At 42.4% G+C, this 18,590-nt stretch overlaps 1 protein-coding gene across 1 annotated transcript in view; it reads right to left on the bottom strand.

Moving 5' to 3' along the window:
* Window positions 1–18,590, bottom strand: part of SPRED2 (sprouty related EVH1 domain containing 2) — a 101,651-nt gene that overhangs the window by 11,150 nt on the left and 71,911 nt on the right. Inside the window, exon 4 of the mRNA XM_018555781.1 lies at window positions 16,014–16,078. Coding sequence (XP_018411283.1) covers window positions 16,014–16,078 — 65 coding nt within the window. The remainder of the gene's footprint in view (window positions 1–16,013; window positions 16,079–18,590) is intronic.

Raw genomic sequence — 18,590 nt, 5'->3', positions numbered from 1 at the left:
GCGCAATGAGGCTCCCCCCCCCCCCCCAGAAAAACAGTATGATTCTCCCATCCAGACTGTTAGAAGGGGGGCTATTGTGTTTTGACAGTAAAGAATGTGCCCAAAGGGGCCACACACTGGTCAAACTCGACCAGGTCAGTAAGCCAAAATTCAATCAATGCATGATCAGCTTAAAGTGTTCCCACTTTTGCAGCCAAATTGGGATAGCACCTATTTTATGTTTGTTACATGTTCTCATTCACAATGCATAACTTATATTTTCTTTAAGTGCTTTATACTTGCTTAAAAATCCCACCTAGCTTCCCCCTATGTAATGTTTAAAAGGAGAACTATGAGGCGAGTGCTTTTCACTCATCCTCATAGTTCTAGCCGACCTGTGACAATGTCTCAGTAGATCGGGAAGTGAGCGAACACATACCGGCGGTCGTTCACTTCTCGATCCTGTCACGGCTCTCTGAAGGTGACAGGGGAGGGACTGGATTCCCCCACCCCGCTCCTCCAACGCTGACTGGTGGAACGGACAGGGGAGGGGCGGGTACAGCTGGCTCTGCTTCTAGATAGGCAGAGCCAGCTGTCACTCACGCAGCTGGGTGGATCCAGACATAATTGTCGGGATCCGTTTCAGCTGCGGCGTCTCAGTATACTGAGCTTAGGGTGACGGGAGGACGCTAGTTTGTGTCCTCCCGTTACCCTAAGGAGAACTATGGGGAAAAGCCCTAACCCCATAGTTCTCCTTTAAAGAAGGGGCTGTGGTTATGTTTACTCTAATTATCACTGTCTGTACTGTGCTGGCAGGTTTTATCAGTTGTAAACGAGATTTGAACACTGTCTGTCCTAACAAAGGGTTAAAGACTTAGAAGCATTACATGTTATTGAGAGGGAACTCTGACTCTGTTTGACCCTGTAGTCTCACTTTCAAACTGCTCAGAGTAGCCTGGAATCTGCACAAATGCCTTCAAAGAAACAGTTAAAAAGTAAAGAAATATTTGGAAAAAAAAGAATTGTATTTTTCGGTATACTGCGTGTATGGGAACAAAGAACAAACATGATGGGGTTTTCTCAAATTTGACTGCAAAAAAGTGAAACTATACCTTTAAGGCTTTAAGTAGGTCATATTTTGTGGACGATATTCTCTACCCTCTAACGTAAAGTGTTTTTCCACTTTTGACAGTTCCCAAATGTGATATGTTCTCATACAGGATTAAAGATCAAGGCATAGTATGTTTAAGTGGCACTAAACTCAGGAATCAAATCTTAAAAATGCATTCAAGTATCTTAACTATTAAGAAAAATGTAGCTTATTTGTGTATCACTCAGCTGTAAATCCTGAAATCATCTCTGAATTCATGCTGACACTGCCCTTCCTTCCTTTTTTGTTCCCCATGGTCCGTGTTTTAAAGTAGCTATCACTCCACACCTGCTCTCCCATGGTGGGCTACAATCTCATGTTTAGTTTACTAATTTGTATTGCGATTGTAGTCTATCACAGGAGCAAGCTTGGAGCGGTGGCTACTTATAACACACACAGGGACCATGGGAAACAAAAGTAGTCACCCTCCAGAAGGAAGGACTGTGTCAGCACTAATTCAGAGATGATTTGAGGATCTACAGCCGAGTGATACACAAATAAGATTCATTTTTGTTAATGGTTAAAAAAGGTATTTGAATGTATTTTTTTAGGGCTTGTTCACACCAAATCCAGAGTAGATCTGCATGTGTTCCTACACATGCAGTGCGTTTTGCCGCGTATTGGGCAGTTTTTTCGAATATTTTTTTTTTGAAAGCCTAAAATGGACTTTGTGTGTTCCAGGGCGTTTGCATGTGTTTTGGTGTGTTCCAGAGCAGAAAAAATAAGGCATGCTGCAGTTTTTCCACATGCTCTGGAACTGAACGCTGTGGTGTGAGCCCAAAATACCATTGGATGCATTTTTGATGCGTTCTGTAACTGCTCTGCGCCGCACTTGATGTGAACAAGCCCTTAAGATTTGATTCCTGAGTTTAGTGTCACTTTTTAAAAAGTCAGTCACTTGTAGTAAAGTTAAAAAGCTCATTGTATCATATCTGATCAGTTCTTACAAAAAAAAAAAAACCTCCATGGTGCAGCAGAGGTCTCAGCTTTGTACACTGTGTATATAATCCAAGTAAATGGGTGAGTGCAGAATTTTTAATTTTCACTACACGTATAGTTATTAAAAATGTAGCTGGTTATATTTAGCGATTTCACCAGCTCATCATTTCCTGATTTTTCACTCTGACAAACTAAGAAAGTTCATAAAAAATCATGCACAGTTGTGAAATACAGAATAGCAGAGGTAAGCAAATAGATGGTTCTGTAAAGTACATAGTTCCTATTACATTTTAAAATATAGAAGTGTACAAGAATAATAGCAGTTTTTCTGGGTGTCCTGACTGTACTTACATACAAATGTTATGTGTATTAGATATTTTATCATTTGCCTTTTTTTAATTTATTACCTTAAACATTAGAAGACATAAAAAATGTACATGGGATCTCCTCAAAACTTTATGATTTTCTGGGGGCCTGTATACTGACTGGATGCCTATTCTGCTCGTCATTAATGGGGGGGGGGGGGTGAGCATCACCAAATATGCAGAAATCTGGTTGCCTCTTCACCACCTTACATGTGGCAAGAGACCATCTTTAAAAGGAGAACTATGAGGTGAGTGCTTTTCATGAATAAAGGAGACCTATGAGATGAGTGATTTCCACTCACCTCATAGTTCTAGCCGACCTGTGACAATGAGACTGTCATAGGTCAGCTCAGTAGATCGGGAGGTGAGCGAACACATACCGGCGTTCGCTCACTTTTCGATCCTGTCACAACCCTCTGCCGTGACAGGGGAGGGGCTGGATTCCCCCCTCCCTGATCCGCCAGCGCTGACTAGATAGGCAGAGCCAGCTGTCACTTATGCAGCTGGGCGGATTCAGACATAAAATTGTCGGGATCCGCTTCAGCTGCAGCGTCAGTATATACTGTAGCTCGCGGTATACTGAGCCTAGGGTGACAGGAGGACGCTAGTTTGTGTCCTCCCGTTACCCTAAGGAGAACTATGGGGAAAAGCCTTAACCCCATAGTTCTCCTTTAATCATAGACCACTGATGCATTTTCTGTGTGTTAGAGGTGGACATTAGGGACAAAAAGGACCCGATCATGTCCTCGTGTCACCAGATGTCAGGACTAAGCGCTTCAGGGTTTAACCTTAGCTTATTTTTGAAAATGTCTTTGTAAGCGATTTAAAGCACCCTAATCACTTCCAAAGACGGCGGAATGGTTGAACACTACATGTAAAAACAAGCTCATGATTGTCATTTGAGATCTCACAGCAAGTATGTACCCTCCTGACACTTCACCATCGCTGCCAGAATCTGCAGCACATTATGATGTCCCAACAAATGACAATATCTAGTCTGTTGCCTCATAAGAACTGAAAATAGGGACCTCGTATGGTATTGCTCATTTTAAAGCAGCTGCAATCAAAAATTCACCAATACAGTTCATATAAAAGGGTGAAGAAGCAGATCAGAATTATACACAGAACTGCTGTAGAAAACAGGATGTTTGGGAAGAGAGTAAAGAGAAACATAAAACAATGAACATAACAAGTGTTGCCTGCAGGCGCAGGAAAATGTGGATTCCATCTGAACAAAGAGAAAACGGTAAGCAGCTCTTCCAATTTAAAATGGTTGTTTCCTAAAGCTGGCCATACACCAAAAGAATTCACTTGAATAAAAAAAAAAAAAAAGAGCTCCTTTTGGGAACAATCGTTCAATTACCTTATGGTTAATGGTGTCAAATAGTGATGGAATTTTTTTTTCCGCTAACAAAATTCTAGCAGTGAATGTGGTTTTTGTTCAGAAACTCCATTTATTCCAAAACTAAATATTAAAATCAAATGAAATTTCGAACATTTATCAAGTCTCTTATGGCATTATCGAATGTTTTGATGCGATTTTTGCATTAACATTCTCCTGAAAATCCATCAGTGCATGTTCAGCTTAAAGCTACATTCACACTTGCGTTATGCAGAGGACAACCTGTCAGGCTAGATGCTGTGTTTATGCTTCTAAATGCTTTGCGTGCATTTACATGCATATGTGTTTAGATGCATATGGTACCATATCCTAGCATCAACACGCATTTACATGTGTTTAGAAGAAGATCAAATTGGTTCCTAGATGTACCTGACTTCTATTTTTTTTTTTGTGCAAAACTCAGATAAAAGCATCTAGATTCAAGGTGTGAATATACCCATTGGCATTATGTGTGTGTGTAGTGTATATATACATATTCACACATTTACAAAAGCTTTTTAAATGATCAAAAATGCATCTAAAATCGCACATAGTGTGAATGAAACCTAAGAGATGGATATGTTGGGTCCAAAGGGTAACTATTTCACAAACATTCAAAAAAATATAGCAAGTAGTGTTGTTGATCTACTCACATTTTGAGCCTGAGGTCAAGCCGATCTGCCAATTTCTCATATCAGTGCAATGCATATTACAGGCTTGAATGATAATTAGGGACTCTCCAAAATCACATTCTCCATACAGAACTATAGTTAAAGTGTATTTCCACTTTTGAGGCCAAATTGGGATAATGCCTATTTTATATTTGTTACATGTTCCCATTCCCAAAGCATAAGCTAAAATTTCTTCTATCTTCAATTTCTATGAAATGTTAGGAGGGGCGGTGAGGGGTCTGAGGTGGCTTGCCCATTGAATGTTAATGAATCTTATCAGATAAACACAATCCTCAAATTTCAGTCCCAAGACTTCCCATTAGGACAGACCACTGTGAAAGGACTAAGAGAAACCTTGCCTGCTTTAATAAAACCTCGAAAAGGTAAGAATTTCTTTTAAAGGTATTTTTCGTTATGCTGTGTGAATAGGAACACATGACGAACATATGGAGGGGTTTTCTCAAATTTGACTGCAAAAGTGGAAATACACTTTAATTTTCTCTCCCTTTCCGTTCTTCCCTCTGTCTCTTAACCTTCGGCTCCCTATCCTTCCTTGTGGAAGCATTACAGCTTTGTGGAGTGCAGCTCCATATTGCTCTTTCCCTTGGAATTATAAGATGAAAGACCGTATCCCCGATTATACACTCCATACTAATTGTGTGAGCCGTTTTCCAAACTGTACATTGCATTAAAAGGAACACACAAACAAAATGTCTGAAATTCCACTAAATATAAAAGAAGAAACTATAACTTAAAAGGAGAATTATGAGGCAAGTGATTTTCACTGAGCCGACCTGCGACAATGAAACTGTCACAGGTTGGCTCTGTAGATCGCGAAGTGAGCGAACACATACCGTCGCTCGCTCACTTCTCGATCTATCCCTGCAGAGAGCCGTGGCTGTCACTCACGGCTCCCTGCAGGGATTCCCCCCTCCCCTGTCCGATCCTTCAGCGCTGACTGGTGGAACGGACGGGGGAGGGCACAGCTGGCTCTGCCTCTGGATAGGCAGAGCCAGCTGTCAATCCCGCAGCTGGGTGGATCATCACAGCAATGTCGGGATCTGCTCCGGCTGCAGCGCTTCAGTATACCGCGAACTGAGCTTTGGGTCATGGTAGGATGCTAGTTTGTGTTCTCCTGTGACCCTTAGGAGACCTATGGTGAAAAGCCCTGACCCCATAGTCCTCCTTTAATCAAATGCAGCCAGGCAAAAAAATACATAATAAAACCCAAATATAAAAAATAAAGTTTGACAAACAGAGGACACAAACAAACATTTTCTCCACCTTATGTTTTAAAGTTATGTACCAAAGTTATGTGTAGCGCTTACACCAAGTGGCATGGGGTCCAGTTGTTTACAAGTGATTATAGAAAACTCCTTCAGGAAAAGGCGCACTACAAGCAGGGCCCTCCTAACCCTCCTGCCATGAATTGGATTGTAATTGTACTGTGTCCCTTTATTTTGTAAAGCGCTGCACACACTGTTAGCTCTGCTATATAAATGATGAATAAGAACACTGGAATATTATTTTTTTTTCAAATATTTGAATCCACCTTATATGTGCCATCACCATGGGTGGCTCTACTCGATGCAAAAATTAATCTTTCACCAAAAATCAGTAAATGTTAGCTACAATTTTCTTCATCGCAGCAAAACAATTGCCAGGGCTTTGAATACCCAAAAACACACATTAAAAGAGACCTTGTCACCAACTTATTTTAAAAAAAAAATTACCTGCTTTGCTTTTCATACTTTTTTTTTTAAAATTCACTTGCAATGTGTCTTTGAACTTGCTAGAAAATGTGACCACTCCAGGAAGAGTCAATTTCCTAGCTCAGCCCCCTCTTTCCTTGCAAGTCAGAGCGTTTTGGGGAGTCACGTTTCCCTTGTAATAGGGCTTGGAAGCTGGCTGCAATAGAAGCTTATGCTGGATACACGTTATAGTGACTGTAGTGTAATCTCCAACTCACAGCTTGTCAGTTGGAAGGCTGTTAATTGGAGATCTACACCGCAGTCATTACAACTTGCATTGGCTTACAACTGTGTGTCTAGTATAGGCATCTATTACAGCCAGCTTCCAAGCCCTATGAAGGTGGAGCCTTGATCCATCGAAATGCATTGGCTTTGTCTTCTGACTTTGTACCAAGATGAATAAACTTATACTGGACTTGTGGCCCTCTCCTCCTTTTACAACTGACATAAGTTGGCCATACACAGCACGAATTTGACTGATTCCTGATGACTCGTCCAAAATTTTAGCTGACTCCTGTCGGCACCAGCTGACTCTGCAAATGATTACAAATTGAAGGAGCTGGATAAATTGGTAAAACACTAATCAAATGCAGTCACTGTTTTGGTATTCAGACAAACTCGGGTGCGTTCAGTCTGAACACAATAGCCAGCAGGTAGAGTCCAACTGAGGGATCGTTCGCATAATAGAGAGCTGCCTCCATTTAGGTGGAAATAAAAGGTGTTTTCACATTTGAATCCTGGGAGAATTTCTCTTACTTGGGAGATATTTCTTCTCACTTCCTGTTATATCTCCAGTACAGAAAGTAATGGGAAATATCCCACTTCATCCAAAACCAACATGGATTTTGGCTATACATAAACGAATGTCAAGTATCCCAAGGTCTGCACATCTGTTGTGGATAAGCCGAATCTGGGAGGGATAGGAGTTTTTTTCTTTCTTACTATGGAGAATACAACAGGAGGATTAATGTAAGAGAACAACTCTATCATGGCAGAAGGAACAAGACTCAAACATGGGCAGAACAAAGATGTCAACTATGCTGGGGAGATCTTGCTGCAAGAGTCCACAATCTAAAATCAGCGAGGGCAATGGGAAAGCATACTTCAGCTACAGCTAAAAAAAACCCTCACACTGGGTGCAATAATCCCCTAAGGATCCATGTTAAAACACCGTGATTTATAATCCCAAATAATCCAAACATCACCACCAAAAAGGAGGACGTGTTCAATTAGTGGGATTTAAAAAAAAAAAAAGCCAGGAATAAAAATGTATTCCTAGCATAGAAGAAACATATATTTTTAGTAGGCAGATGCCCTGTCCTATTTAAGAAGTGAAACAAGTATATCTTCATTATTACCTAGCTACGCTGTCCTACCTTTGTTTTCTTTACTGGATTATATTACCATTTTATTGTGAGTGAGTAAAGAACCATTTGCAGTTAACACTATGTAAATAGAAGGGAGTCTTATGGAAAGTATATTACTTTGCTTCTTTCCGGTATCCAACAACCTAACCGGCTGATGCTGTGAAACGGGAATTGAGGACAGCCTGTCCTGCTTTGACTGTGAATTCTGTAGATTTTCCTGCACCTCCAAGAAATCCTTTTCCCACAAACTACGAAAAACCTGTGTTTGGTATAAGACAAGATGCCATACATATTTAAAAATGCCTTGTGTGTCATGTACATGGAAGCAGGCATGTTATCTTATGCCAAAAAACAGCAGCGATGACATTAAAGTGCAAATGTTACCAACAACTTGTGAAGGCATGCTGAATGAGGGGTTGCCATTGACTGGCAAAAGTCTGGCCCAAGATGAATCTGCCCATCCTGTGTAACAATGGGACCCATTGCTGGTTTATGTCTGATAGACAAAAGTGGCATCCCTCTGGACTGCTAGACCAGTCCTCTCAGCCTCCTCTCACCTGGGCTGCGGAAGGAACGCTGACACCATTGCGTCTTATGCAGGACCACTGAACTGCATTAGATGTGAGGACACCGAGGGACATTCTATAGCCAGTGGAGGAGGGGGGGAGGGAGGTGAACACTGACAACTGCAGGACCAAGGATTAGGCCCCATTTAACACTAAGCAACACTCACATCGAGCAGTTTCCCGCGCTGGGATAGCGCGACGGTTTGGGCAATGTTCCAGCGACCGTCACCATCAGTCTGCATTAAAAAAATTAATAAAAGGTCGCGCCTGCTGCGACTTTGTTGACTGTTTGTAACAATTTGTCAAGCTACTTTTATACCTCTGGATGTATATTGTATTTATTTCCTTTAATATCACCAGGATGGTAGAAGCCCTGCTATTCCAGTGTACAAAACCAGCACAGGACAGAAAAGTCAAGGATAAGAAGCCACATAACATTCAAATATTTTAAAAGCCTTCTACATGTCTCTAGTAGCCAGTGGCGTAACAATCGCCATAGCGACCCATAGGCACAGGGGGGCCCGGCCAGGATATCCCCCTGATGCTGTGCGGGCCGCCTGGGTCGCTATGGCATCTCAGGCTGCTGGCTGTCACTGGCGGGTGTGAGGAGGAACGTGTCGCTGTTAGATCACCGACAACCTGTCAGTGATCTGTACAGCGGCGCGTTCCTGTGATCTCTAGTTACGCCCCTGCTAGTAGCCTAAAGCTGGCCATGCAGAGCTCGAATTCTGGCCGAAATCTGAGCCATGAATAACACCTACTGACACCACCCTGCTTGACAAACTTCATCTGACAAATCGAAGGAGCCTTGCAGAAAAATGTCAGTTGAACAGTGAATGCATCCATTCAGCGGCAGTCACTGTTCGGGTATTCTGACAGATGTGGGCTCTGGCTGTCAGAATACAATAGCCAGCAGGGAGTCAAGTGATTTGTTTGGTTCAGCCCAGCCAGCTAAAGCTGTGGTGTCCTCCTAAAGTATGTGCTCAATTTAGATTCAAACAGTGCTTACTGAATTAAAATAAAGAAGAAGAAAAAAGACAATGTGGCTAAATCTATTATCACACTGATACATGTGCCCCTAATATCCATTAGTAGTCTTTAATACAAGTAGTGTGCACAGGAATACACAGGAATGTCACAACTGGGTAATACATGACAGGTATGATAAAACTATGGAGACTTATTTTACTGAAGACCTAGTTAGTGCGTGACACAGAACAAATCACAGTTTGAAAAAAAAAAAAAGGGAAAAAGCCTGCTCTGCCCAATTGCAAGTTTACTTTTTACAGTGTTTGCATAAGGGAACACTGCCCTATTCATTGAGCCCTGTGCTTCAAAGACTCCGGAGACACAGAACAGTGAGCAGCTTCATGGGCTTCAGCAGGGAAAGACAATAGGGCTGAATCTTCACAAATCCAGGAGCAAGGCTGTGAAGATGTGAAGGACTTTCTGAGGATCCGAGTATGGATCCCCCCCCCATAAATTTCACATTTAAGAGGCGACTTTCAAAAACTCACTGTCCACGGAGCAAAAGCAAGACCAGAAAGCTGCCCTGCTAGCTGATAACCTAACAAGTGTACCTGCAGATATACACGCAAACCAAATGACATAAATGAACAGCAGTAACACCAACTGATACATTTATCCCATCAACCAGGTAATATTGCCAGATCACGGGAGGACACAAGTTACATACACCAACAAAAAAGGCTGCTCTGCATGTGTGCAAAACTATCTATACTTTTTTTGTCCTCTATAGATAACCTCAAAAGTTAGAGGACAGCTGTACATTTTAGGGAGCGATTCGCTACCTGGCCCCATGGAATTTGTTCAGCCCCGATAGTGATGGCTAAAAAAATGGGTCAGAGCAACTCCAACACTGCAGCTCTTGTGCGATGTTCCAGGTCTGCAGTGGTCAGGTCAGACCAAACCGGGAAAACCGGTGATCCGGCGACAGAGTCTGGTTCAATAGAAGAACTACTGTAGCTGAAATTGCTGATAAAGTTAATGTTGGTTCTGATAGAAAGGTGTCTGAACACACAGTGCTTCACAGTTTGCTGCATATGGGGCTGCGTAGCCGTAGAGGGGTAAGGGTGACCATGTTGGCCCGAGTCCATCACCAAAAGCGTCTACAATGGGCACGTGAGCATCAGAATTGGACCACGTAGGAATGGAAGAAGGTGGCCTGGTCTGATAATTCATGTTTTCTTTCACATCATGTGGCTGTCCGGGTGCGTGTGTATCACTTACCTGGGAAAGAGATGACACCAGGACGCACTATGGGAAGAAGGCAAGCCGGCAAAAGCATTGTGATGCTTTAGGCAATGTTCTGCTTGGAAATCTTGGGTCCTGCCATTCATATGTATGTTACTCTGACACATTGCCTACCTAAACATTGTTGCTGACCAAGTACACCCCTTCATGGAAACTGTATTCCCTGATGGCACTATCCTCTTTCAGCAAGATAATGTGCCCTGGCAAAAACGGATCAAGAATGGTTTGCTCTGCATGTGTTTGTGGTGTTGTTTGCAACAAGTTTGTGGTGTTGACTTGGCCTCCAAATTCTCCAGGTCTCAATCCAATTGAGCATTTGTGGGATGTGCTGGAAAAACAAGTCCGATCCATGGAGGCCCAACCTCGCAACTTACAAGACTTAAAAGAACTGCTACTGACAGATAACACAGCATACCTTCAGAGGTTTAGTATATATATATACATATACATACACATATATATACATACACACACACAGTTCAATATTGGTTTCATGAGACCAGAGATTTTTGTTCCTCGAAGAGAGTCCTTCAGGTGCTTTTTTGCAAACTCCACGCAGGCTTTTATGTTTTGCACAAGGAGAGGCTTCCGTCTAGCCACTCTGTCATAAAGGCTAGATGGGTGGAGAGCTGCAGTGATGGTTGTCTTTCTGGAACTTGTCCTATCTCCACAAAGGATCTCTGGAGCTCAGAGTGACCATCTCAGAGTGGTTGCCTCTCTTACTAAAGCCCTTCTATCTTGGATTGCTCAGTTTCGCCGGGCGACCAGCTCTTGGAGAGTCCTGGTTGTGCCAAACTTGTTCCATTTGAGAACTATGTAGGCTGTGCTCTTTGGAACCCTTCAGTGCAGCAGAATTTTCTGTGCCTTGCAATTATCCAGTCTCTAATGTCTGCAGGCAGTTCCCTTTGACCTCATGGCTTTTGCTCTGATACAGTACGCATTGTCAGCTGTGGGACCTTCTATAGAGAGGTGTGTGCCTTTCTAGATCATGTCCAACCAATTTAATTTACCACAGGTGGACTTCAATCAAGGTGTAGAAACGTCTCCGCAACAATCAAGAGAAATGAGAGGCACCTGAACTAAATTTCAAGTGTTGTTGCAAAGGGTCTGAATACTTATGCAAATTTAATATTTCAGTTTTTTCTTTTTAATAAATTCAGACATTTCTAAAATTCTATTTTCACTTGTCATTAAGAGATACTGAGTGTAGATTAATACATTTAAACAACTGTAGTATCAGGCTGAAACATAAAATTAAAAAAATGAATACACACACACATATACAATATATATATTGTATATGCCACCCGAGATATAAAAGTGAAAAGACAGTGTGAAATTGTATGCCGTCATAACGAGCAGACCATAAAACTATTTCTGCAAATTTTATTTTGCAGCCGCCAATCTGGGAGTGGCAGAACGCTCAGTTACACAGGCTTGCAGCGCAATTTAGAGTGATGGAAACTGCAAAGCCATCTAATTCATAGAAGGCCTGTGCTCCTTCCCCTCCCCTATCTTGTTCCATAAATCACTCTGGCAGGTAGCTGGGAAGCAGCTGCTAATGATAGCTTTACTCTGGAGCAGAGGAAGTCACCTTTTAACCCAGCCTGCTGTTGTTTGTCTTTTAAAACTGGGACAAAAGAACAGATGGGAACGGAATACCAACTGTTGAAAGGATCTGGTCAGCAATCCTGAAAAGACCCTCAAAACACACACCTCTCCAATGACCAAGCTTCACCTTACAGTCTGCAGGCGGCATAATGAGCAGCCAACATAAGCAGCCTAGTTCCCTAATGAATTATTGGTTGGCTATACAGTTGTCTCTCACTATCGCAAACCTTTCAAGAGCACTTGATATTCCTGCGGAGGAAGAGAGGGTGTTACAATTTGAAAAGGGAAGCAGATGACTCACTGATTCAACACCACGGATAATATGCTCCTCCCTTGTATTGCCTTGACCTTGGTTGATCTGACCACTAAGATCATGTTCGCTTTAGTTTTTCAATGATTCATCTACTGCAGTGGAGTGGAATGTGATGCTGCCTTCAGGGCAGAAGCATTTTTTTTTTATTGAGCTCCCAGATGAGTAAAAATGATTTTACTGTGACCTGATGTATCACAGCTAAAGCTGCAGTTAAGGCATCCAAGTGAGCCATCTTTAGGCTGTGAAAACAGACACTTTTCTAATCCTGCACCTTATATGAGCAACACGTGTATAAACTGAGGGGGGTAACAAGTATAATATAGCCCCCCTCAAAGCATCGGGTGCATGCCACTGGACACACATAACACACTGTCACTCTGAGCAGCTATCAGGACAAGAAAAAGAAAACTTCTGGTTTACAATTTAAAGCAAAACTCCAGGCATTTTATATGCTTTACATACAGCTGGGGTGAGAACCTCATCCGCATTTATTTCGTACGTTCGCATTTCGTACGTGCCCCCACTGGGGAGATTTCCACTTCCTATTCTTGAAATCCCAGCATTGACAGTAGTCTGCTCAAGGAGAGATTTCCTCTCACTTCCTGTGTGCATTAAAAAAACCTGCAAGAGGCTAGAGATCTTCCTTTCTCTAGCCCTCACCCCCCAAAAAATGGATGACCTGGATTTCAAGTGGTTAAAACAAGCTCATGGCTGAAGCAGCCACACACTTGCTATGGTTTTGTTCAGCCAGCTCCAGTAAATGGCTATCCAGTAAAATTGATCTACGGCCACCTGGTCACATTTACAGGGATGTAAAGGTGATGACCCTCAATGCCACTGTGGTTCTCCAGAGCCCAGGACCATGGTAAACGATGTCCAGATGGCTAGAAGGGGAGATCGGGGAACATATGTTATGACCTGCTCGATGGCCAATGAACCAGGAAGCGCTGTGCTCTGAGCACTTCCGGGTTTAGGGCTGTCAAATTCCCATTATTAATAAATGTGTTTGCGACAAAACTCTTAATTGCAAAGACCAAAATCTCATGCTAACTACCCACAAAGTTGTATCTCGGTTATGCATCTTTAAGTGTTCTTGCGACATATTAATGTTTGTGACTTAATGCACGCTATACGACATTTTGCATAATTTCTCAACTTTGCGGTAACTGCTCCCAGCATTTACAACATTAAAAGATCTCCAAATTGTGGCACATTTTGAGCACTTCTGAAAGTAGCGCAAAGATAACTCAGCTTCATTCCCTCAAGTCAGCTAAGCACTTCAGGGATATTCAGCCGTCCTCCAGGTTTGCAACAGCTTTGAGACAATTTAGAGACAATTCTCCTTATGATGACAGGAATGAAACATAACTAGGATAAACCTGTCACTATATGGACATGAAATCAGGGATGCAACAGTTTAAAAGTGCTGATGATATGACCAAACTGATAAATGTCCCCCACAATGGTTGATACGCGTGTTGTGATACGAAGGGGCCCAAGAGGTATGTTCTGGCACCTTTAAGGGTTTTGCAAAGATAGGGATGAAGTTAAACAGTCTCAACTATCTGCTTTTGTGGGCGCCAGTGCCCGTTTTACTGTCAGCAATATCTTACTACTGGATGTCCCAGAGAATGGGTGGAAATTTAAAACATTACAAATTACAAACTGCATTACAGGAGGCACTGGAAATGTCAATGAGAGTGCACAATAGACTGAAGTATAACTAGAGGCTAATTTTTATATTTACTCTTTCAGGACAACTGTCTAGAAGGGGATTTCTTACACATTGAAAAGATAACCCATCACTTCCTGTTGAATCTATAGGACAAGAAGTGAAGAAAAATCTCCCCAATGAGAGACAGATTGCAAGCAAATAATTTTACTTGGTTTTAACTAGGGATGCACAGATACTAGTATCGGAGGCCATACCGAGCACTTGGGCGAGGGAGCATGGAGCCGGCTTCGCCGGGCCTCGTGGCTTACTGGTTGGCTGGGAAGCCGGCTTCACTTGTTGCTAGGCAGCCTGGCTTCCTGACCAATCAGGAAGCCCAGGAGGCGGGCCATGATGTGGCGCCCAGCTTCCTGATTGGCTAGGAAGCCAGGTTCACTTGTTGATAGGCAGGAAGTCAGGCAGCCTCGGCAAGTGAAGTTGGTGTTCTTTCGATAGAACACTGGCTTCCCAGGCAATCAGAAAGCCGAGCAGCGGGTCAGCTGTGGAATCAGTAAAATTAAATAAGGTTCCCAAAACTGCTTTTGTCCTGTAATATCAATGTAAATAAATTAATTAAAGTAATTCCCATTCTATATTCATTGCCCTTACTTCACATATTAAAGATTTGCCTACATGTGATTCAGGTTTCAAAAGAGAAAATCCCCCTTGGCTGCCCAGTCAACCTTACGACACTGACAGCATGAAGTGTGGTACACACATCAACACTTACATCTACACACAATGCTTACAGCCACTACTGTCCATGCAACCAATGGTTTTGCATATAGCAATCTAAAAACTGGTAGCTTTGGGCAACACTTCTAATCAGTACAAATTTCTTGGTATAGAACTAGCAAAACCACAAAAAGACAACTGAACTGAGAGCAACAATTACCAAGATGCACAATTTGATGACTAGAGACAATTTGATTGTATTCAGATTTTATGTCTATGTCTCTTTTTTATTTATTTTCTACTTGCTACCCTGTGGATGACCTACCAGAAGTCTCTATTTTGCTTTAGAACGGTTCTGATGTTTTGCCATACGAACCTATATGGCCTTTCTTTGGATGTAATTTACAACTATACCTTTGCAATAAAAATATTTGTACAACAAGATGCACAATTTGTGCAATCTACCATGATGGAAAATCTGCATGAGCAATTAGTATTTAAGATGCTCAGATCACAGTTAACTGGATTGTGCTGAGCAAAACAAGAAGCTGTAGCATTAGTTGCAAATATCAGACCCTTAAATAAACCCTGTAGCCTTGTCCATTCAGCGAAAATGACAGGGTCTCTTTAAAGTCCAGACCTTAACCAAATTATACTCGCTTCCACCAGACTCCTCCACAACTCCTGCAAAATACACTGCTTCTGTGAATGGGGTAGCATTTAACCATTTCCCATGATGCAGCGCTGGGACCTAGCAGTTGGCAGCTAGGTTCCAGCACTGCATCATGGGAGATATTCAAATGCTTTTCCATTTGAAGCACAGTTTATTGTGCAGCAGTTACAAAGAAAAGAGCAGTGATTAAACATTGTCACATGATGGAGGGTTTGATATCATTGCTCCCTGTAAGCTCCTACAACTCTGGTATATGGCAGTGGATGAACGCTGTAAAGGTAGAACTAGGTAGAGGTACCTATAGGGGCTCTGCCACTTTTCCCTAAATAAGCAGGGCGATGCTCTCCGGGGATTTCTTGCCTTTGCTCAAATTTATATTTCAGATCTACAGAAGTGGAACAGTAGGCTAGCACCCTCAGATTTGGAAATGCAAAACCTGGAAAGGCCTGCAATACTAATACAATGCTCCATAAATAAAGTCCATGTCATGTGATGGTGATGAGTACAATATTTCTATAAGCAGTTTAAAACATAAATCATCTTATGGTCAGTCCAGTAATTTTTTTTCAGCAATGGTTAGTACTTACTGCAAAAACATCATCGTCCCCGAGCTCAGCCTCATTATGAATTGTGGAAGAAGACGTGGTAGATCCTTAAAAGGAGGAAAACACATTAATGTTAAGTCACTTACTAAACACATACTAAACACATATTGTAACATTTCAGTTCATGCATTTCCTAAACACATGTACATCCTCTCACACAGGTATTTTAGAAAGCAGTCTTTAGGAAATGAAAACCAGTGAGAGCTATTAAAAATGCTTAAACCACTCATGCTCATCGAGGGGCTGAGGTACTATAGGAGGTTTCAAGATATTTCATACACAAATGTGCATGAAAGAGAAACCATGAGTGCAGAAATAGCAAAGTGACAACTCCTGACTTATAAAAGGACCAGGTTCTAGGCCTGTCATCATATGCCTAGTTTAACTACCTAAAGCAGAAATAGCCAGGACACCCTAAAAAGAGTGCTGGCTATTTATGCTCTACATTTGTGTGTTGCCATTGTTCATGGCACACCCTACTACACTGTTTTGAGAGATCATGGGACAGGGTTTTGAATTTTGGTTTAACTACCTACCTGGTGGGTCACTGACATAGAACAAGAATGAAGACCGCAAGGCCTCGTTCACACCAGACAGTGTGTTCCGGCCCGATTCTGGCCAGAACACACTGCATCGAGCGGTTCAAACAAAATAATGTTTGCAGCATTTTGTTAGAACCGGACAAGACCGCAGGCATAATGTGCTTCTACACTTGCCTGCGGCCTCCGACCCATACATTGCTAACGGCTGCCTCATTGGCCAGGGGGAATGTGTAGGAGGTGAGAGAAGGAAGGGGAAACACTAGCGCTACCAGGAGTGCCGCAGTTTTGCCTGATCAGTAGGGCCCAGCATTTGGACAGTGGCACTAGAAGCTGTTGCAGGTACCTGAAGGTCCCACTAGGTGTCCACTATATATACACGTGTTAGAAGCTAGTTTTTGGCATTACAAGTGACAGATTCACTTTAGGAAGGTAAAACAGTTCATATACACTGAGTGGCCAGATTATTATGACCACCCCATCAGTACTTCGTTGGGCCACGAGAGGACTCCACGAGATGACTTCGTTGGGCCGCCTCGTGACTCCACGAGATGTTGAAAGGTGATGCGAGGAATCTGACACTGCACTGTTGCCCTGTACCAGTCTTGCCAGTCTCGAAATTATAGCTAATTTGTCTACAAACGTCAGGTGGTCATAATAATCTGGCCACTCAGTGTATACGCTTAACTTCTGTATTTAGTGATTTGCCTGGAGTTCTAATTTGATACTATGTAGAATGCAGAAGTAGGAAGAACTAGGGTGGGGATATCTTGCTGCCAGAGGTGCAGAGAGTAGGAAAAAGCTAGAGGGCAATGCAGATTTTATTAAAAACTTAGAGCTCCAGTTTGGTTATTTATTTATTTTATATCCAGCACCAGTGGATGAAGTGTGTCTCACATCCTGCTGGCTGCTTCTTAGTGCAGAAGAAATCTTCCCTCCACTGACGTTGGATATTGCCAACAGCGCCGATCTTCCAGCACTGCTGTGGTTAAGATAAGTGGCTGCGACTGTGAACCATCGGCGCTACACGTCCTTCCCCTTCCTTCTTTCTCACCCATTCACAGAACTCTTAGTATTCTTTCCCAGAAGCACTCTGCAATTGGAAGAGGCAGATCCTTTCTCTGCCCTTCCTCCATTCACTGAATGCTTTGCATTCGTGGAAAAAATACTATGGGGGGAATTTATCATGGCAATTGCGAGTGTTTGAACTCGCATGTGGTTGCATGGGATATATTTGCGCCAGATTTATGTTGCTAGTTTAATGTTGTTCATAAATGAGAATAAATAGGCTCCAGGAAAGAAGATTCCAAACTCCAGGCAAAAAGCTTAACTGTCGCTTCTTGAAGAAGTGGTCTCGGCGACTTCTTAAGTAGCGATTGTTTTGTTAGGTGATGCTCCAGTTTCAGACAGCTACAGGACAAGCGCAGATGTAAACAGTTGCAAACTTTCGCAAAACATGTGAAATTGTAAAAATAGTGCAAGTTCCGGTCAAAACAGGCACACACGTTAAGAGGCTAAACAGATTTGCACATTAAAAAAAAAAAAGTCTAAAGAGGATAAAACTGTTGCAAGTGTTTTAATAAACCCCCCATGAGTTCTGTGAATGAGCGAGAGGGGACAAGGAGGAGCGCGCGAGGTGCCAATGCTTGCAGTTGCAACCGCTGACACTCACTCCCGAAGAGGCAGAAGACCAGCGTCAGTGGAGGGAAGATTTCTACACTAAATCGTAGTCAGCAGGACATGTCATAAACTTCATTAGAGGTTAGTTATGTCCCTGCAACTGCATAACCCCAAAAAATTAACTACAATTCAGATGTATATATTTGATACTGTCTCTGCACCCCAGAACCAACTCAAATCAGGGAGTCAGATACAGTAGTGAGAAAGCAGAAAAAAAGGTGTATGGTAAACATAAAATGCGGTGAAATTAGAGGAAGAAAACACAAAAGTAAACCTCTTAGTAGCTGCCTGAACAATGTTACACTCTGAAAGCTGTAAAGTTTCTCCCCCCCCCCCCCCC

This window comes from Nanorana parkeri, unplaced genomic scaffold, assembly GCF_000935625.1.
Source record: "Nanorana parkeri isolate BGI_ZX_2015 unplaced genomic scaffold, ASM93562v1 scaffold11, whole genome shotgun sequence".
NCBI lineage: Eukaryota > Metazoa > Chordata > Amphibia > Anura > Dicroglossidae > Nanorana > Nanorana parkeri.
Note: the sequence above shows the minus strand (reverse complement) of the source record. Positions and strands in the feature narration are given on the sequence as shown.